At 41.0% G+C, this 27,855-nt stretch overlaps 1 protein-coding gene across 2 annotated transcripts; it reads right to left on the bottom strand.

Annotated features, from left to right (window-relative positions):
- Positions 1–181: 181 nt before the first annotated feature.
- Positions 182–23,311, bottom strand: LOC133452484 (integrin beta-1-like). Of its 2 annotated transcripts, none has more exons than XM_061731827.1 (15): positions 23,257–23,311; positions 13,106–13,172; positions 12,633–12,718; positions 11,155–11,365; positions 8,864–9,031; positions 8,557–8,768; positions 8,317–8,472; positions 8,058–8,153; positions 7,831–7,920; positions 7,002–7,142; positions 6,445–6,644; positions 5,292–5,524; positions 4,981–5,203; positions 2,387–2,619; positions 182–2,196 (listed from the first exon to the last, which is right to left on the bottom strand). In XM_061731827.1, exons 2-15 carry the CDS (start codon positions 13,170–13,172, stop codon positions 2,048–2,050), a joined length of 2,265 nt encoding a protein of 754 aa, XP_061587811.1. In that variant the 5' UTR covers positions 23,257–23,311; the 3' UTR covers positions 182–2,047. The 2 variants fall into 2 exon arrangements, with proteins under 2 accessions (XP_061587811.1, XP_061587812.1); XM_061731828.1 differs by having other exon boundaries at positions 2,058–2,207.
- Between the last annotated feature and the right edge of the window lie 4,544 nt (positions 23,312–27,855).

The following is a 27,855-nucleotide window of genomic DNA, read 5'->3' as shown; positions in this document are numbered from 1 at the left end:
GAGGTCTTTATGACCAACATCTGCATCTAGCCTTAATTTCTGTCAATAAATTAAATATTGGTATGTTAGAAGTAACTTGCACTAATATGATTTTAATTTTTTGTTTCTTTACATACGAGACCATCACAGGATTAAAAAGGTTAACAAATCACAGCATTTAGCAGATGATGACAGTGCAGCATTTCAAGTATATTGTGATTGTCATAAAACAGAACTTTATTTTGTGAAATACAAAAAAAAGTTCAGATACAAACACACATTCAAATAAAAACATGAAGGAAAATCAAGCAGGACACATGCTGATTATCTGCTGTGCTTACAGAACATGAAAGTAAAAGCTTCTTGTTGGTTTCATATCAAACAAAAACTAAAAAAAAAACATGTTTAATGAACATAAAAGCAACGATGATTCTGGGGTCAATGTCAGAGATATTCTTTACTTCAGCTGGGTTTTATTTTTTATTTATTGTTTTAATTTTACGTTACTTGAGTGACAAATGTAACTCGAACAAACCTGATTCACGCAAACGGATTTACTTTTAGTTCACATTTGTTTAAACGATGTGACGTCAAACAAACCTGAAAATACTAATACATGGAAAATATTCGGAAAATTGAGCATTGATTATTGGCTGTGAATAATGACGTGACATTTTACATTAGATGTTTTCAGTGAGCGACCATTAAGAAAGAAAGAAAGAAAGAAAGAAAGAAAGAAAGAAAGAAAGAAAGAAAGAAAGAAAGAAAGAAAGAAAGAAAGAAAGAAAGAAAGAAAGAAAGAAAGAAAGAAAGAAAGAAAGAAAGAAAGAAAGAAAGAAAGAAAGAAAGAAAGAAAGAAAGAAAGAAAGAAAGGCAATAACAGAGACTAATTGGTATATTTGCACTTAAGACCACTTCTAACACGTGACTGAAACTTTTTGGATATGTACCTACATCGTTTTTACGACGAGAGCCTGATTTTACAGATATGCAAAGTAAACACTGAGTGTATGTGTTGTTCTTTTTATTATGTTCCTTAATCTTCTGCTCCGTCAGGGGAGAGGGGCTAATAGTGCCATTTTTTAAACTATAAATCAAATCATCTGAGTGTTTGTCTTAAGAGTGAATTTCCTACAATAGTTTAGTAAAACATGCCACAGAGCGCCCCCTTGTGGTATTATTTCATTAAAGCACCACACAATATTTAATGGCTATCAAATGTTTGTTCCTGATTCAGCATTAACCTCCTTTATGTTTATAGTCTGATATGCTGCACTGAATTTAATTTAATTTATAAGACTAGTTTCTCGCTTTCCTGCGGACGGTTGTGTGATAGAAAACCTTCTTATGTCCTTTGATCATCATGAAGTGTTTCATCTGTCCAGAAACAGGAGGAGACATGAGCTCGGCCATCCCTGGTCTGACTACCAGCAGCTGAGCCTCCCCATTTTCTACAGACGGGTGTTGTAATTAACACATCTGACTGTTTTGACTAATCGTCTCCAGCCTTCATCTGCTGGTTGCCTGGCAACCTTGCAGTGATTAAAAGAGGCACATCCTGCGAGCCCAATAAAAGATGCCTTAAGTCCTTCTCATGACTCTCGGGCTGCCGGACGCATCGAAGGTTTAACAATCACGCCGTCTGCCAGTGAAGGGCATCGATCCACGATTGGGTTCATTAGTGACTCATTCTGAGGTTGTCTGTTTTACCCTGTTTAGAAAAGAAACGCTCTTCGTGTCCAGGTTACGTTTGCAACCGAAGCGGCACCCTGTGTTTCTCTGAACGGCAACCGCCTGTTTGATTCTTGCCCAGAAAGGATACTGCAGCACTGGTGTCTTTTTTTTCTATAGAAAATGGCGCTCAGAACCTATGTACAATCTGTAGGATGTGTCTTCGGTTTTCTTCAGTTCTCCAGGAAACTAAATCTCTGAATTAAAACAGTTTAGTCCGAATCAGTACGACCGCATGAAAACGTACAGACCCACAACCGACACGCGTGGCAAGCTAAGCGACGGCACACAGCAGCGATAAAAACGTATAGTTTTATGATCACAGTCTGGAATTCGTTTATGTGTCGGAATGCCGGACAAGATGCCAGCTGACGGGAAAACAACTGGCAGAAAAAATTAAACAAAAAGGCAACAGAAAAAAAAACTGGGGGAAGGAAAAGGCACTGTTGGAGCTGGACGCTGGTCCCCGGGCCTGGACAGCACATTCTACACACACACTCAAAGACAAACACACACAAACACACACACATGACAAACGACAAAAAAACAACAAACAAAAAGTTAAATTCTTCCATTTAAGTACACAAAGGATATTTTGAAAATATTCAGAAAAAAAAAATCGATTCTAAGTATGACACGGGTCTGTTTACACTAAATAAAGCCGGTCCAACCCTACCTGGCTCCTCCACAACATAGACCTCCTTCATGCCGTTCCTGATGGCGTAGGTGAAGTAGAACCAGCAGTCGTTGGCGTCTCTCTCCTTGCAGTGGGACAGTGGGAAGCTCTGGTCCGTGGGAACGGGCAGCTTATCACGACCCTTCACCTTCACCAGCTCAAAGTAGCTGCACTCTTGCTCGCATCTGTCTTTCCTCTCGCCAGCCTGGAACGCTCGACACTGCACACAATCCCTGAGGAGAGACGGATATCCTTCAGGTTTGAATCTCTGTGGTGGACTCAACTCAGAAAACTTTGCAGAAGTGTGGTAGAAATGGAAGCTCTGTGTTGCTATGAATATGTGAAAATATGTGTATTTTGTATGTGAAAGTATTGTGTTGGACCAAAGTCCTCTGTTGAACATGGAAAGACTTGATTTCCATTCTGAGGCCTAGTTCTGAGGCCAGCCTTGATTGCTTACATCCAGCCGCATGGTTCGAAACAAAGGAACCTCCATAATGACTCAAAGCCCCGGCAGGCTTTGCATTTACGGCCCTTATATGTGATAAGGAATAGCACCCTCATTGGGCATAGACCCCAAAACGCAGGCGGGGCTGTTGTCGATATATGGAAGCCTGGGCTCGGCTATAAAGAGCCTCCTCTCTTGTTCCCAAGATCTCTTCTACCTCAGACCTGTCCACGGTCCCATGGAGTTCTCTGTGAGCTATGAAGAAAGCCACAGCTCCTATTTTAGCATGAAGAGCTACTAGCTATGGGCCGGCCTTCTCCATTATCGTGCCTGAAGAAGCGTCTGGTTGCCTTGAAATGGCGACCACAGCCTGCAGCGCTGCAACCAGTGACCTGAGAACGTTCTGAGCCCCAGATGAGCCGAACGAGGGAGCCTTGCATGCCCTGACGTGAACACCTTTGGACCGACCTGGAGCTGAAGGAGGCCCACCTGCTCAGCCCATGCTGCATTCCCCTCATCCACACTGAGATGAGGAGAGCAGGAGAGAGAGAGCTGCTCTTTATCAGGATCACCTGCGGAGCGTAACCACCCAGCTGTTCACCAAGGAACGCTGACCGGCCAGACCAAATCACCCTTTTTTTCAACTACAAATATCCACGTAAGAGGCTGTTTTGTGTCTGGGCAGAGAAACATAGTTAACACATTTAACTAGCGTAGTTTTGTGTTGTGAGTCGGACTGCTGATCCCGTCACAACTGTGTTTATTAGTTTAAGTGTGTTTATTTTATCGTTTGTCTACTGTTGCATCCATGTAGCTGGATCTTGATGACATTTTCTTTCACAGCAGAAAGCAAAGCCCTTCCTCATTTCCCAGTTGAATGACCAGAGCGCATGTGAAGTCAGTTTCACATTAGTGCGTCTCTGTGTGGGAAACATCAGAAGAGCTTGGTTTTCCGGTAGTGAGAAGTTATTCTAGTGTCTTGGGTTTTACTCTTCTCCTCTCATCCTCTCCTACTAACCCCCCCACACTCTTATCTTGGCCATAAAGCCTCTGAGTCTGTTTTTCACTGGATGAGATGAAATCTCGTCTGCCATTTTGAATTACGCGAGACTCAGTCACCATGTGACTGAGTCTGAGGTTTATTGTGGTTTTGATTACTGACGACAAGAAAGGGGTATTTATGTTTTGCTGATTTAGGTAACTGTTCGTTATGTGTTTAATTAGTATTTCCTGTGATTGTTTGCTTGTACGCACCCCTATCAATTAACTGGGGGAGTGGCTAAGGGGATTTAAAAATGCTACAGATTTGTGTTGGGAAGAGGAGAGTTGAGCTGGAGACTGTGACCGAATGTTGAGGTGCTGATGAAGTTGTAAAGACTTTATTTTTTCTTTTGTACTCACTGGTAATATTTTTCACTCCTTTTTCCCCTCTTTTTTTTTTTAACTTGGATGATGAATGGATGTTTATCATGCGTTGGACAATAAAAATGCAAGGGGTGTTACTGCCTCCCCTCAACATGCCTGAAGGCGAGTTGAGGGCAAGGAACCCGACTCAGGAGGCGTAATCGAGTGGTACTACGTAACATGACGACCCGCTCTGTGCTTGGTCAGTATCGCTGCCTTTACCAACATCAGAAGAGTTGGCTGATGCAGGCAATGGGTGACGGATCCATGTTGAATAACAACAGGATTTGCTAGCGACTTCTCTCAAATCGTGTTGAACAAATATGATAAGCAGTCTCCGTCTGCCACGCTTGCCGTTGTGTTTATTGATGGCAAAATACTTGTTTCGGGGCTATTCAGTTCGTTAATTACCCACGTTTATTGGCCTACAAAGCCGCAGCTGTCATTTGAGTAGCCAATTAAGGATTATGGTTCTGTAACAAGCTGATTTATGACGTCCACGGCTCAGAGGATGAGGGGCTTGTCAACATCCTTATCTTGTCATCAACAAATCCCACCCACGACCCACCACCCTGCCTTAATTCTGTTTAGACCTGACTCACGATTAACTGTACCCTCGGAGGACAGTTATTTGCAGGGCCAGCCCGCCACGCCACCGCATCAATGTAAAAAGGACAAGTGACGCGCTAGTATCAAGTGTTAATCGCCGGGCATTCACCAATGTAAAAGGGGCTGAACTCACTTGTGCTCTGTGCAGACGCCGGGGCAGGTAGGACAGAGCTCACAGGTCGGCCCTTGGAAGTTGGAGTTGGTACACCTGCAGGACCCACATACGCAGTTACCTCGCCCGTTACAGATCTGTCCGTTCTTGGCCAGACAGGTGGAGGTATCCAGGGAACAGTCGCAGGCACTGCCAGTGTAGTGTCGATCACAAACGCAAACCCTGCAATCACAGCGACCATGTCCTGGTACGGAAAACAAACGACAAAAAGGTTACCACAAAGGTCCCCAGGAGTGAGCAGCAGTGGTTTAAATGATCTTCTTTGTTCTGACCTCCGCAGAGCTTGTTGTTGGCGCGGTCACAGTTGAAGTTGTCACACTCACAGAACTGGCCACTGTAACGTTCTTTAGGATTATCCCGCTTCTTGCATTCGCAGTGACCGCAGACACAGTCGCCATTGTTGCTGCAGATATCTGGACCGTTTCGGCAGTTTGCATCCCCGACTTCTGCCCACTCGTCAAATTTGCTGCACTCACAAACTCGCCCCATACGTCCTTCATTACACCTGACACAGAGAATAACGCTTAATTAGTTACGCGTCGACTGACGACGTCACTGAAGCAATAATAAAAGCACAGTTTAGAGAACAATTCAACACTGGACTTAACTACAGGAAAGCACACACACACACACACACACTCTCCCTGTTATCTACTGAACATGATAAAAGTCTCTCTCAGACGTGCACTCATTTTCATTAGCAAGTTTCGTGAGTGAGTGTAATCTGTCTGATTGTATAACAATCTTCTTTTAGGCGTTTAAAGCCTGTAAGCATGTGGAAAAGTTTAATTCCCGGCTACTTTATTACAGCATACCACATTTTACACGGCTCAACACACCAACACAAGCTGCTACGGTGATATAAAGATACTACGGAGCCCTAATGGGACACGGATTTAATTTTTTTAATATAATGAGTTTTACGCGCGCGTGAAACCTTTATGCGTGCACGTAAAACCTTTAAGTGAGCACGTAAAGTTGTTTACGTGAGCACGTAAAACGTTTATGCACTCACTAAAAAGTTTCACGCGTCTCGCAAAACTTATAAGTGAGCGCCTAAAAGTTGTTCTACGTGAGCGCGTATAAACAAGTACATGGGAGTATTGCTGGAACAGGAGACCCTCCAGTTGCGCCCTGCTCTGTTTATGAATGGAAATGACATTACAGGATTTAGCTGAGCTATATTTTAACCTGGGACTTCATTATAAGGACATTACCACTTTGCTTGCAAGTAAACAACTTTACGTGCTCACTTAAAGGTTTTACGCATGCGCGTAAAGGTTTCACACGCACACGTAAAAAAAAATCCGTGTCCCTTTAGGGGCTCCGTAAGATACCACCAATTTTTGACATTTTAAACTCAAAGTTGTCGTGGCTGACGACAAAGCTCCAGATGAACCAAGGATGTTATTGCTTGATACTCACTCGCAGGCTCCACACTCAAAGGTCCCGTTGCCATCGCACTTTGCGCTGTTTGGTTCTCCGTTTGCAGCGCACTGACAGTCGCAGATAAAATTCAGAACCACTTCCACCTCCTCATTGAAGCCAAGTGGTTTAATTGTGATGACCTCCGTCTTCCCATGCAGAGGACACTTCTGGGCTTCAATGGAAATGTTGAAATGCACCTGGAAAGCAGAGGAGAGTTCACAGAGTTAGTGAACAAACACAAACTTAAGGGGCTTTTTTCTATACGGTGTATTAGACAGATGATTTAGACTCTAGATTAGCTCAGAGTGAGTTTTGAAGTGACTTTTCTTTTGTCTTGTACATATGTGTGAGTTTTTTATATTAATTTGGATGCTTAGCTATTAAATACCTGATTAAATTATTGCGATGGCATAATCAGTGTCACATTCCAGAAAAAGATGAAGCAAAAACCAATAAATAAACTGGATTGAGCATATTCAGCAATACTTTCTCAGGTATTCTGATATTTATTTCTCACAAATGCAAACAAAGAACAGGATAATAATGCTGATTACCTCGTCCCCGAAGGAGATATCTAAGCACTTCCTGCCGTTCTCGCCAGTTCCCACGGCACCGTCCTTACAGATGGACTTGTAGGTGATGGAGACTCCCTCTGGCAGCTTACTATTCTCCAGAATTACCTCAGACGACAATAACTGTCCAAAAGAGAGACAAACAATAGAAAACTGAAGTCCAATACACACTAGACATTTGCTTGGGTTACAGCTCCTTAAATGTGCACTTCAAATGTGTGATGTGACCAGAAAGCATCTCATAATTGCTGCTCCTGCTGTTTGAAATAAAATATTTTTTTATCCGCAATCTACCAAAGTCCAACAGGTCCCTCTGTGCAGCCGAAACAATTGGTTTACGGATGCAGAAACCACCTATGAAGTTTAGGACCACATCATTTAATCCTTTGATCGAGTCGACTGACAGCATTTGTTCTATTTCATGGCATCATCCCGTTTCCCTGTTTTCTGCTTTAAATGGGGAAAGTGCTCTGATTTCACATCTGATTGCAGTTTTTGTTTAGAAAACCTAAAAAAAGCACTAAAAAAAGCAACAACTTTGTAATGGCAATGTAAATTGGTAAATTAGCCGACTTGAGCTTTGTCTGAGGCTTGAAAATAAAACAATTACAACTTAATCTGAAGTATTCGTTCAATCATCAATGTAATTTCATGATAGTGAAAGCTGTCTGCGGTTATTAGAAAGGTGAGGAAAGGAGGAGACCCAGGATGCTTTGACCTACAGTGGTGGTGCGTTATAATATACGAGTAGTCAAGGAAAATAAAAATACTCTTCCCTGACTCATGTCATGTAAGGTGCACGGGGACTTACATTATAAGCATCAATGATAAGTTTTATCACATTGCTGGAGTTGGAGGACAGAGTGCCAACTTGGGACTTGGGAATAAGATTTTCCAGCTCCTAAATGAGATACAAGACAGACCACAATGAACATATTTGATCTCAGCATCGTACATTTGAACACATCACTGGAATTGTATAGAAGTCAGCATTTTAACTGAAGAGACTCCTGTTCAAGAACAATATAGAAACTTTACCTTGTAAACAGGCTGGAACTCTTCAGTTACAGCAAAGATGGTCTGGATGTTGTGGTCACCCAGTTTCTGAACCAGATGAGCAATGGAAGGGTAATCCTATCAAGCACATTTACACTAATGAGAATAACGTGTGGCTGAAAGACGACACATCATAGCATGAACATAAATATTGTACTACTGAAATGATCCAGTAACAGCTTTCATACTCAACTCTCCCTGGAAATGTTACATTGATTAAATTATAAATAACAAAACATACATGGGAGTGGCTCATAGTGTACATGTTGTTTTCCAGGTGACACCTCCCGTTGTTGGGAAGGACGATGCCGCCCGGTTTGCCATCTCCTGCAAACTGGAAACCGGCGTCAGTGGAAAAGACGAGCAGACGAGTCACGTTCCTCCAGCCGATTTGCTCCTAGGACAAAACAATCAGGTTCTCATCATTATTGATGAACTCAAGTATTAAATGCCAATAGGGAAAATGAACATTACTGTTTACCTCGCACACCGCCACCTGCATGAGGGCATCAAAAACCCCCTCAGGGGAGGTCGGGTTTCCTGAAATCTGCTGCTGACTGACCAGACGATTGAATTCATCTCCATTGTCAGTCAACCGGAGGACATTCTTAAAGCTGAAGGGGATGCTGCAGTTCTGGTTCCCCTGGCAGGGTTTGAGTAGCCTGGCTGGTGTTGGGCTGATGGACCCAAACCCTTGAAGAAAAGTAAAAAGGACAAAAGAACACAGTCAGAAAATTCTGTACAAGTTCTGTTATGATCCCTTTATTGGGAGTCAAGCTTTCCCTCACCGATCCTGAAGTCCGAAGTGATTTCCTGCATTTCTTTCATGAGTTGAGTACCAAGGTTCTTCACATTTTCCAAATCATCTATCATCGAGGAGGAGAGGTCCATGAGGTAGTACAGGTCAATGGGGTAATCCGCCCGCTTGAATTTCAGCTCAAACGTCTGCGCTTCACCTTTAAAACAAAAAAGCAAGACATTGGCTACAGAAAGGTAACTGCAAGGACCTCACCGTTTCCGTTACTGGTACAACAGACTTGAGATGAGAAAAGAAATTTATAATGATAATAATAACAATAATAATAACAATTAAAGCTGCAAGCAGCGATGAACGGGCCCTCGCACACTTGTGCACGTTCAGTACTCAAAACATTTGCACATTTTGATGTATAACACACCTGGCTGCACGTTACGGTTCGGGCGAAGAAGCGGCCGAAGAAATGGCATAAATTGCGCCAAAATTACACGATTAATTCAAAATGGCCAACTTCCCATTCGGTTTCGGCCATGGCGCCAAGAGACTTTTCTTATTTTTTATTTTTTTTCCTACCTTTTCTGCGCACATATTAATGGTTGATACCATGCCGGTAAAAACCTAAGGCATATATATGTGCATTATTACTATATTTAATATATATACATATATATACGTATACATACGCATACACATACATATATATACACATACAAACCCAGTGAGTTTTGTTTTATTTTGGGGGGGGGGCAGGGGGGTGGCATCCACTGCTAACCCAGGAAGTAAGAGCACACGGAGGCACACGTCGAGCACTGGAAATCTGCAACAAAAACCACAAACGAAACACAAAACCGACACAGAGCCGACCAAAACACGAGCAGCAATCGACTCAAATCTCGAGATCTGATCACAGTCTAAGCTAAGCTACCGCGACTAACTAACCCCAAGAACTACAGAGCAAGCATGCAGGTGAACAAGCCAGTGTGTATGTCTACGTGTGTGTGTGTGTGTGTATGTATATGTCTGTGTGGCTATGTGTGTGTTTGTGTGTGTATGTGTGTGTATATGTGTGTGTATGTATATGTCTATGTGGCTGTGTATGTGTGTGTGTGTATGTGTGGCTATGTGTGTGTGTGTGTGTGTGTGTGTGTGTGTGTGTGTGTGTGTGTGTGTGTGTGTGTGTGTGTGTGTGTATGTATATGTGTGGCTATGTGTGTGTGTGTGTGTGTGTGTGGCTATGTGTGTGTGTGTGTGTGTGTATGTATATGTGTGGCTATGTGTATGTATGTGTTTGTGTATGTATGCATGTATGAATATATGTATATGTGTGTGTGTGTGTGTGTGTGTGTACGTGAGTGTGTGTGTGTGTGTATATATCTATGTGGCTATGTGTATGTATGTGTGTGGGTATGCGTGTATGTGTGTGTGTGTAATAATCCTATCAAAGCTCCACCTGAAGTGTATCTATAGTGGGGGAGGGGGGGAGCGAGGGAGTGCCCGGCCACGTGGGACAATGCCCCCCCGGACCCCTCGCCCCTGCCTGTGTGCGTATGAATCGTGTCGGGGGGGCAGGAGGGGAGGCGGAGGCCGAAGCCAGGAGGCAGGACCAGCGGAGCCGGCCCTGGAAAGGGACTTTTCTTTAAGTTGCGACATGATACAGGTGTATACCGATTTTCGTGCATGTACGTCAAACTGTATTGTGGGGCTTGAGGCAAGAGGTTTTCTAGGGGGCGCTATTGAGCCATTAGGCCACGCACATTAATGAAAACTATTAAATATCAAATTTTTCGCCAGGCCTGGCTTGCGTGCAAAATTTGGGGACTTTTGGGGGAAGTTTAGGGGGGCAAAAAGGCCCTCATTTCGTCGGAAAAATAAAAACGAGGAAAATAAAAATAAATTCCTACAGATACAATAGGGCCCTAATAACAACAATAATAAGCTCCTTTTAAACAAGTTTTTGCTGCAGTCGCAGTATGCATGCTCACGATCAGCTGTTCAAATCAATAAAGACATATTGTCTCATTAAATACATAAAACACATTTAAAGGGCCCAGTTGTTGGCTATACAGACAGCACATAATAATGCATTCCCAACGCCAGTCTTCAACATTTACCGTGGATCCCACTCATCATAGATAGCTAGCTGCGGCACAGTCAAGACTGCAGAACGTTATTTATTAGTACCAGTTGCTGATCAATAGTCTCTCTCATACATTGAGGTGGTTCAGTTTGGTTTGGCTTCCCAATGACAAATATCAGGGATAAAAATATTTAATGCTACTGATTATTATTTATAATAATAAGCAGGAAGAGATGAACGTTTACCAGATCTGAGGTTCAGGGTGAGTTTCTGAGGTTGTATCTGGGTGATCTGCTCAGGCTTCAGTTTCTCTGTCACGCCTTTACTTCGAACAGTAACTGGTATGTTTTTGTTAATGATGAAATGGCCACGTGGGTTCTCAATTATTTTGCATCTTCTTTTCTTCAGGGACTCCAGATCATCACAGCGGGTTGACACGAACTCAGTTCGGAAATTCTACAAAAAGCCAAAAGAAAAACAATTATTCTAAATACAATGTGTACAGCAAACCCAACTAATTTACTACATATTGTTCCTTAAGAATGTCCTTTTTTAATAAACAGATAGAAAACCAAGTGCTGAAGGACTAACTATAGAGTATAAAAAAAACACATCTTAATATTATAAAATTAATCAAACAACAACAGTTATCAGTTAACACAAATAACATCTGTATTTTATTCTTCTATATCTTTACCTGCTGATCCCAAAGAAAAACATATAAACAGATAAAATATATAAAAACATTATGTTATCATCAAATATGCATGGAACATGTGGAGTCTGTGTAAATATGCAGGAATTTCTCCTGGTGTGCTGGCATGAGGAGACATGTTGACAACAGTAGCACCATGTTTAGATGAATGTGTTACAGGGCAGTAGCTTTTCATCTGTAAATTCACAAGTTCAAAGTCTGAAGGAAACATATCTTGTTATAAAATAAACTGTTCTATTTTTGTCTTATTTGTGCTAATACAGTCATTAATCTCTGGGGTACAATTCCAAGTAAATAATGGGAGAAGTATCAATGAAATTACGGTACGTTGAGACAGTGAGGCCCCTGAAATGTACCCATTTGATAAAAACTGCTCTATATCTTCTGACCATTGTCCATAAATAGCAGGAGACAAGAGAAAGAGATGACTGGGGGGATTGCAGTAAGAATAGACCTGCTGTGGATTTGATGCACATGACATCCCACAAGACTCAATGGAGGAAGAGCTTGAAGGAATATGACCAACTTTTGTTGCAAAACACCGGTTTGCCTGACTCAGAAAAAGCTTCTTTAGAGCCACAAACAAACATACATAACAACCCCTTCTTAAAAACCATTTTCATTGACAGTATAATTAATAAAAAAGATTATCTAGACTGGAAGTTCAAAAAAGCTTTAAAATAAGAATCTTGAAAAGTTTATTATTACACTGATGCTTACTAAATATAGTGCATCATTATCTATACAGCACTGTAGTGTTGAAAATAATTAAGGCCAAGACAGAATGTGCATCATTTAATTTAAACAGTACAGGTGTCAAAACCCATTTGAATTAATAACATTTCTCTTCTTTTTAAATTGATAATCACACGCATATCTCATGTTATGGCATTTTAATCACACTATTGTTTTACCCCCTCCCCAATATGTACAAGACCAAAAATCTTCAAGATCAGTTTCTCTCGTGTGATAAAATAGTTTTACGGCAGCTTAACTGATTCAACTCACCTCATCCGAGCACCAACCGCATGTTTCTGAGATCTGGATGCATTCCCCACATGACTGTGCATTTGCCTTGATGCATATACTTCCATCTGAAAAAGGCAAAGCAGGTTGCTGTTAGCTAAGATGAAAAACACATTTTCCATTAGTTCATTAACTCTGACCAGATTTTAGCTGCAACCCCCTTTCCAGCGCAGAAAAAAAGTGAGTCGTGCTAGGAAAAGCTTCAGGCAGCCGACCAAGTGATGACTTAACTTTATGAAGGAAAAAACAAAAACCTTTCCTCTGCTAGTTATCTGGACTAGCAGTTATGAAGCCATGAATAAGGAGTGATAACAGATGAGAGAAAACATGTTTAAACATGTTTCTGAAACTAATAAAATAATGATAATTAGAGCAGATCAATAAAGTGAGTTTAACAGTTATGATATGAAAGACGAGACAAAACCCCGACCAGTGTCACAGCTCTTGCGACTCACCTTGTTGTGCCCAGCTGCTGCCGAAGACGGCCAACAATGATGCCATTAACAGAAGTTGCAGCTCCATCTGTGGGGAAAAAAAATGAATGAAGCCATTGACACTTTACATTTTTCAAGTAGGATATGCAGGTTTTGAATAGAATTAATCTTAAAGTAATGCCTTCTAAAGAGGACAAGGTGGAGGAAATGAACCCAAAAGCAGCCAGACAGGGAAACGATGAACAGGGTTTATTGTAATAAATGCTTGGATGAAGGAAATCCAGAGTCCAGAGATAAACCGTTGAGAGAGAGTGCTGATCTGTTTGTCTGGTGTGAGGCACGGAGGGAGACACACTTGGTCTTGTCACAGCCTGCACAGTCTTTGGTCTTGGTCTCGGTCTCGGGTCTCTGGGTCTCGCCAGGTCTCAGACTCGGATAATTGAGATGCCATTGCTCACACCAAGGTGACAGAATCTTGTAATCACCAGTTCTTCCTCTTGTTAATGTACAGTTTTGTAAACTATTTGTGTTTTGCATTTGATTCAATGTTTTGGTGCATCTGCATGTGTGTCTGTATTTAATTACAGTATTGTGTTCATAACGACCTTGTTTGAATAAATATTTGGCATCATTGGCCTTTGAATAATATCTGCATATTGTGATTGATTAAGCATAATGTTTATGCCATTTCAGTGATGCTGATATACAGTGTAATCTGGCTACTATAATGGTAAACAATGCAAGTTCGAGTCGGTAATTGTGTGTATATTTAATATTTAACATTCACATTTCAACTACAAATTAAGTACAATTTAAATCAGTAACATTTACTATTCATTATACTTTTGTTGGAGGCTGGTTATTTTGTTAGATGACTTTGGGACTAGTTAGTAGTCGTGTCAATCCTTAAAAGCACTCAAGTCAATCATCAAATAGTGTAGAAATAGCGGTAGTGCAACTATGACACATATTTGATCTATTGAGCTGATTGATGAAAGCATTTATAGTGAGTTCAACATAAGACATCCACTTCTCTGTGTTATTGTGCTGCAGTTGAATACAAGCTCAAATGGAAACTAAGCAGCTGAACCAGGATGGTGCTGATGCTCTACAACTCACGCAAGATGATGAAATAACTAGGGGTTTTTTTGGTCTCTGTCTCGGTCTCAGTCTTGAGCTGAACTAGTCTTGGTCTGGTCTTGATACTGTCTGGTCTTGATACTGTCTGGTCTTGATACTGTCTGGTCTTGGTAGTGTCTTGGTCTCGGTTTAGGGGGTCTTGACTACGAGTCTAGCAGCCTTGGGGAAAGGTAAGCAGCCAAAAAGGAAAAGGAACAAAAATCAACAATCTTTCAAAATAAAACCACGAGTCCATGATCACCACATCTGCATATCTTTAATGAGCCAATGATAGCTACATGGTTTCAGGAAGCTGTGGGCATGCTGCATTTTGTTTATCGTGGTAAAAGAGCTTCAATGCATAGCAGAACATCCTTTTAAAAGAGAATCACACTGAAGTGGTATTTATCTGCAAAGCTGATCTCACAGTGACTATATATGCAGGGCTGCACATAATTATTTTGGTCTGGTGCTCAGAGGAGCCCCTGGATATGTGACTTGGGCCTCCAAAAAACGCGGTGACCCGTCTCGCCGGGTCGATAAAAGAGGGATGCAGGAATAAGTTATAGGCAAAACGATATTTATTCACTTATAAAGATGAATGGCTCAATATGGTCCTTTACAAAGTTAATTTATTTCAATAATTCAACTAGAATATGGTGTAAAAGTTAATTTATTTCAATAATTCAACTAGAATATGGTGTAAAAGTTAATTTATTTCAATAATTCAACTAGAATATGGTGTAAAAGTTAATTTATTTCAATAATTCAACTAGAATATGGTGTAAAAGTTAATTTATTTCAATAATTCAACTAGAATATGGTGTAAAAGTTAATCTATTTCAATGATTCAACTTAAAAGGTGAAACTAATATATTACCTAGTCTTATTACATGCAAAGCAAGATATGTTAAACCTTTATTTGTTATAATTTTGATGATGGAATTGTTTATTGATTTCATAAAATATTCTCTAATTTATTTTTTATTTGGGGTTTTCATAAACTGTGAGCCATAATCAGAGAGACGCGTCTTGCTGGTGCAGGCACGCTGCTGCTGCACGCAGTGACGGACAATGGCTGATTTATGGTTCCGCGTTACACCAACGCAGAACTTACGGGGTAGGATACGCGGGAGCGTGAACGTACGGTGCGCGTCGCCACGTAACATCATGCAGCCACTTCTCGGCGAACACACATTTTCTGTTTCTATCCACGGGTAGTGGTTCAGTTTGGCGTCTCTTTGTAGTTGGTGGTGGTGGAATGCCAGAATAATTACTTAATGGCGCTTGCTTCTTGGACATTTTGACGAAACGTGTCGGGGTTTGTTCAGTAAAGCTGATGCTTACCTCTCTCCCTGCGCTGGTCTGGCCACAACCAATAATATGAGCCCCAGCTGCTGGTACGCAAAAGCGCTTCGCAGCACAAGATTGACAGCGCACTGTGGATTTTGACGGCGCATGCGCTCTGGCGGCCCACTTATGTGCAGCCCTGTATATATGCAACATATTTAACCAAAAAAGCTGCAAAAAGCAAAGTTTTGGGTTGACATTTGAAGAAAATCCCTTTTATACATTAAGTAATAAAATGGCCTTATGCTTGAAATCTTATTTGTTCAATTAGACCGCTGCAGCAAAGATGAGGGAAATTACAGCTTCAATATCCACCATTGTGTGTCTTGTGATGAGCTGAAATCCCCTCAGTTACTAACACGCAGCAGCGGCAAGGATCAATCCCTATTTATCCTGCCTGCTCCAAATAAGGATGAATGATTCATCGTCATCCAGCTGGAGTCAGCCGCCACTTCATCAGCACTTCCAACAACCAACATACTTTCTTTCTCACTGCCATTTAGAATCTCTAATGAGTTTCAGACCCATGTCAAAGAAATTCAACTCTAAACCAGAATAAACAAGGAAATGGCAAAGGAAGGAGAACAGGGGCTCGAAGACACGCAAGAAAAACATGGTAAAAATAATCACATTTACATCATTAACTCATAAATTCTAACCTTAAATATGAAAGGAGTTTAACAGATGTTCAGCAGCACTGCGGAAATAAAATGTTACTAGGAAGGACTAGTTAATACTTTATACAGTCCTTAGATACCTCTCTACCACACAAGTATTTCCACCAGCAGCACCAAGAATCGAGGTCAAAGTCCACTACGGGCTACACTGAGCCTTGCCCCCCCCCTCCCTCCTCCAGGATACTGCAAGAAAACGCTGCTTGTCCAGGGCTAAAAACATCTGGAGAGACTCCTCCCACCCCCCACCGTGGACTGCGGACTAGCAAACAGCTTCTTCCCACATGCCATAAGACTACTGACCCCTCCCTAACCATGCCCCCACTACACCCCACTCACTCAGGATCTACCCGCCATACTGCTGTGAAACATACATTACATACGGACTATATGCTGTCACATCCCATTTTTGTATCTATGTAAATATATTTATCTCTTTACCTTATTTATCTAAACCATATTCACTGCTGTGCTACTTTGTCATTGCTTTGAAATGTAATTTCCGATGCAAATCCCAAATGACAAATAAAGTCTTTCTAAGTCTAAGTTCAGTTACTGGATTCCTGAACTCCATAAACAAGTTCACCAGTGCCATGTTTACGGTCTCACCAGGAAACATTTTGTGTTGATGAAAGCCAAGTAAACAAATGTGTGTCCAAACAGCTTATTGCTATTAGATATTTATCTAATTAGTACAAATCGATATTTTCTGATCCAATACTGTGTCTGTAGCATCTGAGGTCAACTCTTCAAAAGGCATGCAAGGAATTCTTTACTGAGAAAATCCAGAAGATTAGAAAGGCAGTCGGTGCGTCAAGATCAAGTCCAGGAACAGTGCTGTGCTGCATCTCAGAGAACAGACTTTAATGTACTTCTATTACTTTCTTCTCTTTGCCTTACTGTTTTCGTGATGTTAAGAAACTTGGATCGCCTTGTTGCTGAAATGTGCTTTACATATAAACTTGCCTTGCCCTGCCTTCCTCAGACAGAACAGGCAACCACGAAGAAACCATATCCTGTCAAATGTTCCCCTCACTGATGTGGTGATGGTTTTAGTACTGTGAGAAACATGACAAAAATCAACCAACTGTGACGGACAGAAAGAAAATGCCTACATGGACCCAGCAACAAACCACTTCTGAGGAACAACAGCGTGAGAACATGTTTTTGCACACATGACATAACTTTGCAAAGGAATTTTTTGAATAACCAACTTCTGCTGTGCTACATTGGATATTGGATACCACACCATTACTATCAGAGCTCTGTTTAAAACTATTAATATTCGAATGTGCGATGCAGATTTACCATTTTTCTTCTTCGCATGGTCAGAGACGTGGTCACTTGTCAGTCTCAGTCTCACAGATCTGTATTTTATGTCCAAGACATAAAAGTGCACTGCTGAGCAGCTAATAAGGGTTAAGTTGGACTATTGTTCTTAAAAGGAAAAAACAGAAGTCGACCGAAATCATAGAAGACCATCACTCGTTCTGAATCCACAGGGCGTTTAAACCCTTTTTCTCCTTCAGTCACTTCCCATATTGAGCCCCTCCCTTCAAGTCCACTCAGAGCCTTTGGTCTATGTGAGCATGTGCAACGACAGGGGTGTGAACCTAACATTTAGAGGAAGACCAGTCGAATCATGACTTTGTATGGTCCAGCTGAACAGAAACGGCACATGCTTTGTGTCCATGGTGCTGAAAGATAATACAATTCATCAATCAAGTTCACCCTGAGTTTAGGACAGCAAGAGCTGCTCAGCTCCATTAAATAGAGTAAGACAGCTAAGCACTTCTCAAATAGAGACCTGTCACTTGAGGCCTACATACTGGCATATCTTTTAAGGAAAGCCATAAAATCTGAGCCAAAATCAATGTTTTTGCTCAGATTTCTTCTTCGTATGTGGGTGTGTATGCATGCACTAGTGTGATGTGTATGAGTCTGATGGTTTTCTAGAATGATGGTTATTTTAGGACATATGATGACATATGAAAATCGACGTCGCTCATCGCAGTGCATGTTGGTAACGGTACATTTTAGGTTTATCCCCTACCATCTCTTTTTCTCCTCCTGCTGTACTTTTCTCTTTAAAATAATCAGCATCATTTATACCAGCACCATGTAACTCTGTCAAATAAATAAAAAAAGCTGCTGTAACAGTTTAATTGTCACCCTACAGAGCTTCTGTATGTCGACCTATAGAGTGAAATTGTGGAACAGCCTGAGCATGGAGCTAAAACAAAGTCAAAACATATCACAATTTAAAAAAAGATACAAAGAAACATTTTATTCAAAGTACAGACGTGAATAAACGTGTAGATATGTACATTTATTGATATACGTAGATATATGGACTTATATTATGGATATATATATGTTATATGTAGGTATGTATATGGATATATTGAGTTGTATTATACGTACATCATTTGTGTATATATATATATATATATATATATATATATATATATATATATATATAGATTTATAGTTACATGTAGATAAGTCGATATATAGATTTATAGTAATTTTTATGTACCGGTATGTAATTGGAGGTAAATATATGAAACAGTGTATATATAGCATATCAACTCTTATATAGTTATTCAAGTATATTATTATACCATTGCTGTCTATTGTCTCATCACTTACTCATCTTCTTCCGCTTATCCGTTCCCGGGTCGCGGGGAAAGCAGCCTCAGCAGGGATGCCCAGACTTCCTTCACCCCAGACACTTCCTCCAGCTCCTCCGGGGGGGAGTCCGAGGCGTTCCCAGGCCAACCGAGAGACATAGTCTCTCCAGCGTGTCCTGGGTCTTCCCCGGGGTCTCCTCCCGGTGGGACATGCCTGGAACACCTCCCTAGGGAGGCGTCCAGGAGGATCCGGTACAGATGCCCAAGCCACCTCAGCTGACTCCTCTCAATGTGAAGGAGCAGCGGCTCGACTCCGAGCTCCTCCCGGGTGACCGAACTCCTCACCCTATCTCTAAAGGAGCGTCCAGCCACCCTGCGGAGGAAACTCATCTCGGCCGCTTGTTTCCGCGATCTTGTCCTTTCGGTCACTACCCAAAGTTCATGACCATAGGTGAGGGTAGTTGCATAGATCGAACGGTACATCGAGAGCTTCGCCTTTCGATTCAGCTCCTTCTTCACCACGACGGTCCAGTACATCGACCGCATAACTGCGGACGCTGCACCGATCCATCTGTCAATCTCCCGCTCCATCGTTCCCTCACTCGTGAACAAGATCCCGAGATACTTGAACTCCTCCACCTGAGGCAGGACTTCTCCACCCACCCGGAGAAGGCATGCCACCCTTTCCCGGTGGAGAACCATGGCCTCGGTCTTGGAGGTGCTGATTCTCATCCCTGCCGCGTCGCACTCGGCCTCAAACCGCCCCAGCACATGCTGAAGGTCCCGGTCCGATGAAGCCAACAGGACAACATCATCTGCAAAAAGCAGAGATGAAATCCTGAGGTTCCCAAACCGGATCCCCTCCGGCCCCTGGATGCGCCTAGAAATCCTGTCCATAAAAATTTTGAACAGGACCGGTGACAAAGGGCAGCCCTGCCGGAGTCCAACATGCACCGGGAACCACAGGCTAACATAGCCCGGTAGGACTCCTTCTTCAGTCTGACGGCATCCTGTACTTCCGGTGTCCACCACCGGGTTCTATGATTGCCGCCACGACAGGCACCGGAGACCTTGCGTCCACAACATTCGAGCCGCCGCGTCCACAATGGAGGCAGAGAACATGGTCCACTCGGACTCGATGTCCCCCTCCTCCCCCGGGATCCAAGAGAAGTTCTCTCGGAGGTGAGAGTTGAAGATGTCCCTGACAGAGGGCTCGGCCAGACGTTCCCAACAGACCCTCACAATCCGTTTGGGTCTGCCCGGTCTGTTCAACCTCCTCCTCCGCCAGCGCATCCAACTCACCACCAGGTGGTGATCAGTTGACAGCTCAGCCCCTCTCTTCACCCGAGTGTCCAAGACATGCAGCCGAAGGTCAGATGAAACGACAACAACATCGATCATTGACCTCCGGCCTAGGATGTCCTGGTGCCACGTGCACTGATGGACACCCTTATGTTTGAACATGGTGTTCGTTATGGACAAACTGTGACTAGCACAGAAGCGAGGTGACATTCCATGTCCCCACTGTGAGGGTTTTGGTCCGGGGATTGGGTCGTTGAGGCCCCCCGCCACGACTGCTACCCAGCCCACATTGCACCGGCCTCTCACGGTCCTTCCTGCGGGTGGTGGGCCTACAGGAAGACGGGCCCACGTCGCCGTTTCGGGCTGAGCCCGGCCGGGTCCCACGGGCAAAGACCCGGCCACCAGGCGCTCGCCAACGAGCCCCAACCCCAGGCCTGGCTCCAGGGAGGGGCCCCGGTGACGCCGATCCGGGCGACGTAGCGGTCCTTTGATCTTTCTTCATCATGATAAGCTTGTGAACCGCTCTTAGTCTGGCCCGTCACCCAGGACCTGTTTGCCATGGGAGTCCCTACCAGGGGCGTAAGTGCCCCCGACAACATAGCTCCTAGGATCACTCGAGCACACAAATCCCTCCACCACAGTAAGGTGGCGGTTCAAGGAGGGGCTGTCTATTGTTCTCTATTATATTGTAGTATTATAGTAAAGTAATGATAATGTAATACTATGCATTATAATAACTTCTATTATTACATACATACATAGTAGCACAACTAAATGCTGGGCGTTTGTTTTGTTTTCTTTTGTTTGCTTTGATTTGTTTTGATTTTGATATATATATATATATATATATATATTGATATATATATATATATATATATACAGTATATATATATATATATATATATATATATATATATATATACATATAATCAGTACTCGAGTTGTAAAAAAAAAATCAGGGGGGATGGTGGATTTTATCATATGGGGACAGATAATATGTGCCGATTACAAATAATATAATATATTACAAATAATAGCACTGACCAGCAGAAATACTGCAGGAATGGCTTTAAATATCCACTGGGCTTACATCAAATACATCAAAACACAAAAATAAAAAACAGTTTTCTGAGCTTATCAATATGCCTCTGTCCTTCACAGGATAAGTAAAATGGATCACTGCAAAAACTCAAAATCTTATTTCTAGTTAAAATGTCTCATTTTAGTAAAAAAAATCCCATTACACTTAAAACAAGACTCATCACTGGAAAAAACAACAATTTTCACCTGTTTCAAGTAGATTTTCACTTAAAATAAGTAGAAAAATCTGCCAGTGGAACAAGATTTTTTTGCTTGTAATGAGAAGATAAATCTTGTCCCACTGGCTTTTTCTACTTATCTCAAGTGAAAATTTACTTGAAACAGGTGAAAATTGTCAAATAAGTTATTATTCTGGTGTTATTTTTCTGGTGATGACTCTAAATGTTGAAATAGCAGTAATACCACATTCATTGATGAAATGACATAAGGGATGGAAAGGGGGGATGGCAGTATTACAGGGGGGGATGATTTTGACTGTTTTTATTTCAGGGGAGATGCCATCCCCCCTCATCCCCCCTCAACTCCAGTACTGCATATAATATAATTGAGTATTGTATCACTGTATTGAATAGTTATTAAAGTAGGTATGTGTGTTTTATAAGTAAGCTTATTGAAATTCGTCTTGTTATATGTAAGAATGTATGTAAGATTCAGGGGTAGGACTCGATAAGTGGTTACTTCAATCCTACTCCGTTTCCAGAGGTGTCAAGTAACGAAGTACAATTTTTCGTTACCGTAGAAATTTTGGTTATCTATACTTCACAGGAGTAATTATTTTTCAGACGACTTTTTACTTTTACTCCTCACATTTTCACACAATTATCTGTACTTTTTACTCCTTACATTTTAAAAACAGCCTTGTTACTCTATTTCATTTCGGCCTTTAAAAAAAAACTATCCAGTTAAATTGCTCCATCTGGATAGAGTGAATTTGGTTGTGGTTGTTTCAGATGTTCTTGTCCAGTTTTGTTCTTACATCCGTTCCCTCAGATTCCTGCAACTAAACTTGGATGTACATTCCAATAAAGGTTAGGATAAATTATAACATGCCTCTGAAGTTTGACTTTTTGCACCATTACAATACCTATAGGCAACTAGTCATCATATCCTCTGCTCTCTGAAACACACGTTAATGCTCAACAGTACACATATATGGTTCTTTAATATATTTGCATTATACTAAGATGCATTCATTTTCAATGGCTTTTGTCCTTAATGGCTTTTTTCCCCCTTACATTACTTTTACTTTTATACTTTAAGTAATTTTGAAACCAGTACTTTTATACTTTTACTCGAGTAAAAAACTTCTACAGGAGTATTTTTAAACTCTAGTATCTATACTTCTACTGAGTAATGAATGTGAATACTTTTGACACCTCTGTCCGTTTCGAGCATGTGTATCTGTATTCAGTTTTTTTACTTTTTTGTATTCTTTTTTAACATGCATGTTCGAAATAAAATCTTCAAATATAAAAACAAATCACGACACATACTTCCTCCTTCCCTTTTGCTAAGACATATGGACTCATTTACTCACTAGTTTTCTCCGTCTTACTTTCTTAACTTGTTTTGATTTTGTTGTCTCGCGCGCATGCGCTCAGCTGTTGCTGTCTGAGCGCACAAAGGGGCGTGTCATGGGGCGTGGCCTGGGTGTGGTGGGCGTGTCAGGGGCGTGGTCTGTGTGCCATGATGAGAGAGAAGAGGAACAGCTGCCCGCCTGCCTGGCTGTGTATCTGGGATGAAACGCATAACTGATGCTACTGCATTTTAATCTGGGGTGGGGCAGGAGTCATAGTCGACATATACTCCGTAATGCAGTATTTATGTATAGGACAAGCCCAAACAGTAGCCGCCGGCTCACATGCGTGACTTTGTCTTCATAAACAACTCGACCTTCACGGAGTGCGAGGAGACATGCCCACTTTGTTCACTGAAGTCGGGAGGGGACGAAACGTGTCCCCTCCATCACAAATGAAGTTAAAACTTTACTCACCTTAGACCGAGAGCTTCACCGACGTCCTGTGAAGAGCTTTGAGCAGTGATCCGACCCAGGAGCCAGTGACCCCTTGGGGGGGCGGGGGGCAGGAAGCAGGCGGGCGGGCCAATCAGATTGTGGGGTGCGCCTTCATGACTGACCACGACCACCACCCGAGGGCTCTCCATTTATGGAGTTACATTTGTCCCATCCTGAGCAGATTGTTTCGCTTATTACGGTGAATAAATAAAAACCTTTTGGGATCTGAGTAATCTGATAGAAGAAGAATGGAGAGTGTGTTGCATGCAACTTTCAAACAGGGGCGTCAATTGGGTATGGCAAGGTAGCCTATGGCAGCCGCCACACCTTTGCTTCAAGGGTTAAATGTAAATGTTTGTTTTTTAAATACATTTATGGAATAACTACAAATGCAAATAAGAACAACATGATCGATTTCACTAGTTATTATACACTGCAAAAACTCAAAATCTTAACAAGAACATTTGTCTTATTTCTAGTTAAAATGTCTCCTTTTTAGTCTCATTTTTATTTTTAATCTAATTACATTTAAGACAAGACTCAAAAACAACCATTTTCACCTGTTTCAAGTAGATTTTCACTTAAAATAAGTAGAAAAATCTGCCAATGGAACAAGATTGTTTTGCTTGTAATGAGAAGATAAATCTTGTTCCACTGGCAGATTTTTCTACTTATTTCAAGTGAAAATTTACTTGAAAGTGAACAGGTGAAAATGGTCAAATAACAAGTTATTTTTCTGGTAATGACTCTTGTTTTAAGTGTAATGAGATTTTTTGACTAAAAATGAGACATTTTAACTAGAAATAAGACAAATATTCCTGGTAAGATTTTGAGTTTTTGCAGTGAGCGAGACTGCATTTGAAAAAGTTCAAATTTTCTTGACCACACAGATAAGTTACATAGCAGACTTCTGTGATGAGTATTTGCTGGACGTGTTGATTGATACTCTAGTTAACTTCTGTGACTCGTAACCTTGCCATACCTTAGCTTCGACTGAATTGACGCCACTGCTTTCAAAATGTAAAAGATGTTCACCACCATAACACTAGAGGCAGCTCCACAAATCACTTTCAGGCCAGGGTTAACTCCAAGAAAGGTTCAAATTCGTTTGCATCCTATTCTACCAACATGGGGAATTCCTTACCAACAGCCATAAAAGAGAGCAAATCCCTAATCTCCTTCAAGTCTGCCCTAAAAAGCCACCTACAGGAAGCTGCTACTCGTAACTGGGAATAATCAAAGCCTCTATTGCACATCCCGCTGTTCCTTCTGATTATTGTTTCTTGTTTTTTTTTTGTTTTTTTGTTTTGTTTCCTGCTTTTGTTTTGTATTACCTAGCTTATTCTATTTGTCTCATCACCTTTTTAGTCTCTCTCGGTGCAAAATAACAGTAAATTCCCCCCTTTTCTTTTTTTTTTACAATCTTCCCTACAAAGTACTGCTTCTTACCTGTATGTCATTCAATGTTATATCAGTTTAAAAAGGTCTCCAATGTAAACAAGTGTAATGCTTTCTTGGAATAATGCCTTTTAGTTGACTTTATATCAGCGAATCTGTACTGTCATGAAACTGTACCTGATCCTATGCAATTCTCCTAATAAATTCTTCAATCAATTAATCAACTGATAAAATAATAGTTGTTGGAGATTTTAAATTGGCACCAGATCTTTGGTTGGATCATCTTCCACCAAACACCCAGCTACATAACAATCAGAATCAGAATCATGTTTATTTGGCCAAGTCAGCTCAAACAAAACAGGGAATTTGACTGAATTTTGTTATTTTCGCTCACTGTACAGTAAATAGGCAAATGACAGCTCTTATTAACATATATTTTAGTTAGTTAGTTATAGTTTGTTTTAGGAGATTTTAACAACTATCCAGCAAAAAATCTCTGAGCACATATTACCAATATGTTGACTGTCCCACGAGGATAAATAAGACTTTGGACCTGTACTATGGATCTGTTAGAGAGGCCTACTCAGCATCCCTGCTCCTCCCTCTCGGGGCATCTGACCACAATGTGGTCTATTTACGCCCGGTCTATGAGAGGCTTTCACAGAGAGAAAAGCCTCTGCAAAGACATGTCAAGGAGTAGAATAACAACACCATAACAGCCTTGCAGGGGTGCTTTGAGTGCACCACATGGGAGGTCTTTAGGAGTGCTGACATTAATAAACACACTACCCATGTGACAGATTATGTAAATATCTGTGTGGACTCTGTTATTCCAACCAAAGGGTTAAAAATATATGCAATATATATATATATATATATATATATATATATATATATATATATATATATATATAAACTATAATGATAGAATAACTGATTGTATGTCTAAAATTAACTTGACTGACTACTGGAAAATGAAAAGCCCTAATACCATTCATAAGCTTGGTTTAATGCAGCTAATAAGAGCCTGTGCTCAAGAATAGATTATTGGCTAATTTCAAATATTCTAGTTAACAATGTCTACAAGTGTGAAATCTCGGCATCACCTTTAACAGATCGTCGTGTTATTTTGATCTAGTTTAAATTAAGAACTAGGCAGGTGGCAATTGGATTGGGTAAAGAAAGTGTCTCTTAAAAATTAAAAGACAGAGACAGCCACAAATAAAATCAATAAATTGTGTTGTAAAATGGGTGTAAAAACAGAAAAACATGTTAAATTGAACAGCCTTCAATCCCAATTAGATGATATGTATTTGGAAAAGTCAAAGGGAGCATTCATCGGGCAAGACTCGCTGGATTGACGAGGGGGAGAAAAATTCATCTTTTTTCTTTAAATTTGGAAAAACAGAGATGGACGAAGAAGATGATTCAAAAACTGCTTATTATTGATGTTATTAATGTTATTATTTTTATAGTAATTTGTATAAGTCCCAATTGAGTAAAATTGCAATTAGTTTTTAAATAAGATTAGAGAACAAAATAAGAAAATGGATGGTGATTTCAAAAATTACATGGATAAACTCAAAATTGAAGAGCTAGATAATGCAGTTGTGCAGAAGTCAAATGAGAAATGAAATGGTCTGACTGTATAGACATTTTTTTTTAAAGATATTAGAGTTACTCTACGATGCTTTAACAGAATGCATTTCAACCAACAATCTTTCTCCCGCAATGAAACAGGGCCTCATCTCTCTAATCCTGAAACCCAACAAGGATATACTGTTATTAGATAACTGGACACCAATAACTTTATTGTGTAACGATTATAAATTGTCACAGGTTTGGAAGCTCCTGATTAACTGACAACATGGGAGTTAATTGAAGGCACACCTGGGGACATATTTTAAAGCCACAGCTCAAACACTCTGCTTCCTTTATTGAAATAATTGGAAAATCAAAAAAATTCAGCCAATTCAGAATTCAGTTTTTTTTACAAATGTTCAAAGGTGCCACGTTCATCTTTTCAAACAATTATACGCCCGTATAAACATCATAGAAATGTCCAGGCATCACACCACCCAGGAAGGAGGCTCTGTGTCCCAGAGATGAACATGTTTTGGTCCCAAATGTAAATGCTAGATGAAGCTGGTAAGAGAGTCATCCACAGTTAAGTCCTGCACTGATATGGGCTGAAAAGCCACTCAGCGTGAAAGAAGCCATTACTCCTAAAGAAACATAAAGGTTTTCAAAAAGACACAAAAGAAAAGACCTTAACTTCTGGAGAATTGTCCTGTGTTGTGATGAAACTAAAATGGAGCTGATTGGCCATAAAGACCAACGTTACATTTGGAGGAAAAAGGCGTAAGCTTGTAGACCTGAGAACATCCTACCAACTGTGAAGCACAGAGGTGACAGCATCATGTTCTGGGGCTGTTTTGCTGGAGCAGGCGTATGTAAACTGGTTTCAACTGTATATAATACAGCTAAAGAAGGCATCCCTGGAATGACTACAGAATGGAGAAGTGGGAAACGGGCCCTCTTCTATTTCATTTAGGGAATGTGTGTGTATGTGCATATATGTATTTGTATGTATATGTATATGTACACATTCATTTATAGCCTATATATTTATATTCCCATTGTCGAGCTAAATAGCTATGAAAAAGTACCCTTTTTGTTTTTGTATTGAGAGACAGTTGTGTTGGTTGAAAGCGCAGGATGTGGATGGGTATGTGTGTGTGCGTGTGTGTGTGTGTACTAAAGGTCAAGGACTTATGTTGGTTTGTGTGGGCAGGAGGGAGGGTGTGGGATGTCATTTGAACATTGTTGACACATCAAAATATAGTTAATTTAGAAATTAAATTCTGGAGCCTGGAAGACCTCCAGGACTTAGCTCTACTGTGGCTTTAGACAGGGGAATGGGGAGGAGAGTGGCTGATCTGCACTGGGGGAGGGAGGGTGGCAAGACTTCTACAGCGTAATACCTTATATTCATCAGTGATACCAATGACTAGTTTATCTGTTTTATCCTGGAATGTGCAAGGTGCAAGGAATGTGCAAGGAATATATGCTAAAGTTCTGGCACGTCGTCTTAACAGATATTTGGGGAAACTTATTCAATTTGTAATGTCAATACATGAAAAAAGAATTTGGCTTTCCGGCTTAACTGCTGCTAAAAAA

Source organism: Cololabis saira, chromosome 10 (assembly GCF_033807715.1).
Source record: "Cololabis saira isolate AMF1-May2022 chromosome 10, fColSai1.1, whole genome shotgun sequence".
NCBI classification, from domain to species: Eukaryota; Metazoa; Chordata; class Actinopteri; order Beloniformes; family Belonidae; genus Cololabis; species Cololabis saira.
The sequence above is the reverse complement of the archived record's forward strand: the minus strand, read 5'-3'. Positions and strand labels throughout refer to the sequence as shown.

Excerpts from the sequence above, each read along its gene's own strand:
- LOC133452484 (XM_061731827.1), bottom strand. The coding sequence starts at position 13,172 with ATGGAGCTGCAACTTCTGTTAATGGCATCATTGTTGGCCGTCTTCGGC. Across the intron at positions 5,525-6,444 it reads TTTGAGTGTGGAGCCTGCGA|GTGTAATGAAGGACGTATGG; the intron begins GTGAGTATCAAG and ends TCTCTGTGTCAG. Across the intron at positions 5,204-5,291 it reads CAACAACAAGCTCTGCGGAG|GACATGGTCGCTGTGATTGC; the intron begins GTCAGAACAAAG and ends TTTCCGTACCAG.